The sequence below is a fragment of the Octopus bimaculoides genome, chromosome 25 (assembly GCF_001194135.2).
Source record: "Octopus bimaculoides isolate UCB-OBI-ISO-001 chromosome 25, ASM119413v2, whole genome shotgun sequence".
Taxonomy (NCBI): domain Eukaryota; kingdom Metazoa; phylum Mollusca; class Cephalopoda; order Octopoda; family Octopodidae; genus Octopus; species Octopus bimaculoides.
The window spans coordinates 29,218,520-29,219,929 of record NC_069005.1 but is presented as its reverse complement, the minus strand read 5'-3'; the positions used below and the strand labels follow the sequence as shown (position 1 = coordinate 29,219,929).

At 37.7% G+C, this 1,410-nt stretch overlaps 1 protein-coding gene across 1 annotated transcript in view; it reads right to left on the bottom strand.

Moving 5' to 3' along the window:
* Positions 1–1,410, bottom strand: part of LOC106871680 (ankyrin repeat and protein kinase domain-containing protein 1) — a 17,094-nt gene that overhangs the window by 12,804 nt on the left and 2,880 nt on the right. Inside the window, exon 2 of the mRNA XM_052976649.1 lies at positions 157–311. Coding sequence (XP_052832609.1) covers positions 157–311 — 155 coding nt within the window. The remainder of the gene's footprint in view (positions 1–156; positions 312–1,410) is intronic.

The window sequence follows — 1,410 nt, the reverse complement described above, 5'->3', positions numbered from 1 at the left end:
AGAGAGAGAGAGAGAGAGAGAGAGAGAGAGAGAGAGATAGGTATGAGTGAAAGGGATTAAAAAATCTAGGCGCATGTCTATAAAGTACTCAGATTTAAACAAACTTGGTTAACTATATCCATCAATCAGACACCAATAAATTCGAAAGGAATTGACCTGAAGTAGTTTTTCAAGAACATCCAGCTGTCCATAACCGCAAGCTTGAAGAAAAGGGCTTTTATCCAAGCTGTTTCTACATTTGTGGAACTCAGTATAGAAGGATGAATCATTCGTAAACTGTTGAGATGGCTTTGAATAAAAGAACTGCTTCTCTGGTGTTTGGAAATGGAAAAAGAAAAACATATACAGAAATAAATTTACACATATTAATTAAGTGACGCACATTGAATATTTTATCGCATAGAGAATAACGATTAATGATTAAGATGAATAAGATCAATGATCTTTAAATAGAATTGGAATCGACCCTTTTGATACCAAACTACCTGTGACTTCTCATTCTGTAGTATATTCTCTGCTTAAAAGTGGTCCAAATTGAAACCTGTCAAAGTTCCATGTTAATTAATGTTCCAAACAATGGTGGTATGTTGGAAGAATCGTTAACATGCCAGGAAAAAGGCTTAGCAGCATTTTGTCCATCAGAAGGTATGTGGCTCAGTGCATAAGATATTTAGCTGACAATCGTATGGCTGTGAATTTGATTAGCATTTGTGTGTTTAGTCCTTGAGCAAGACACTTTATTTCACATTGCTCCAGTCCACTCAGCTAGCAAAAATGAGTTGTACCTGTATTTTCAAAAGGGGCCAGCTTTGTCACATTCTGAGAACTATGTTAAGGGTATGCTCGTTTGTGGAGTGCTCAGCCACTTGCACATTAATTTCACGAGCAGGCTGTTCCATTGATCAGGGAACTCGCATCATCATACCCAACAGAGTGCTGGGGAACATTCCGAGTTCAACTTCCACTGATGTTAGCTTTGCTTTTCATCCTTTCAAGGTCAATAAAATAAGTACCAGTTGAGCATTGGGGTCCATCTAACTGACTCATCTCCTCCTCCAAAATTTCTGGCCTTGTGCTAAAATTTGAAACTAATATATATTTGCAGTGCACCTGAGCACTGTATACAATAAGTGCATCTCTGTTTAAAAGTGATCTAAATTAAAGACTTCTATCCAAATTTCATGTTAATTAATGTTCCTAATTGAAGACAGCAAGCTGGCAGAATGCTTATCGGCATTTCATCCATCTTCACGTTTTGAGTTCAAATTCTGTTGGGGTCGACTCTGCCTTTCATCCTTTTGGGGTATATAAAATAAGTACCAGTTGAGCACTGGGGTTGATGTACTTGACTAATCCTTCCCCAAAATTGCTACCATGCGTATTGTCAACTCATGTTTGTGTAAGCCGTTT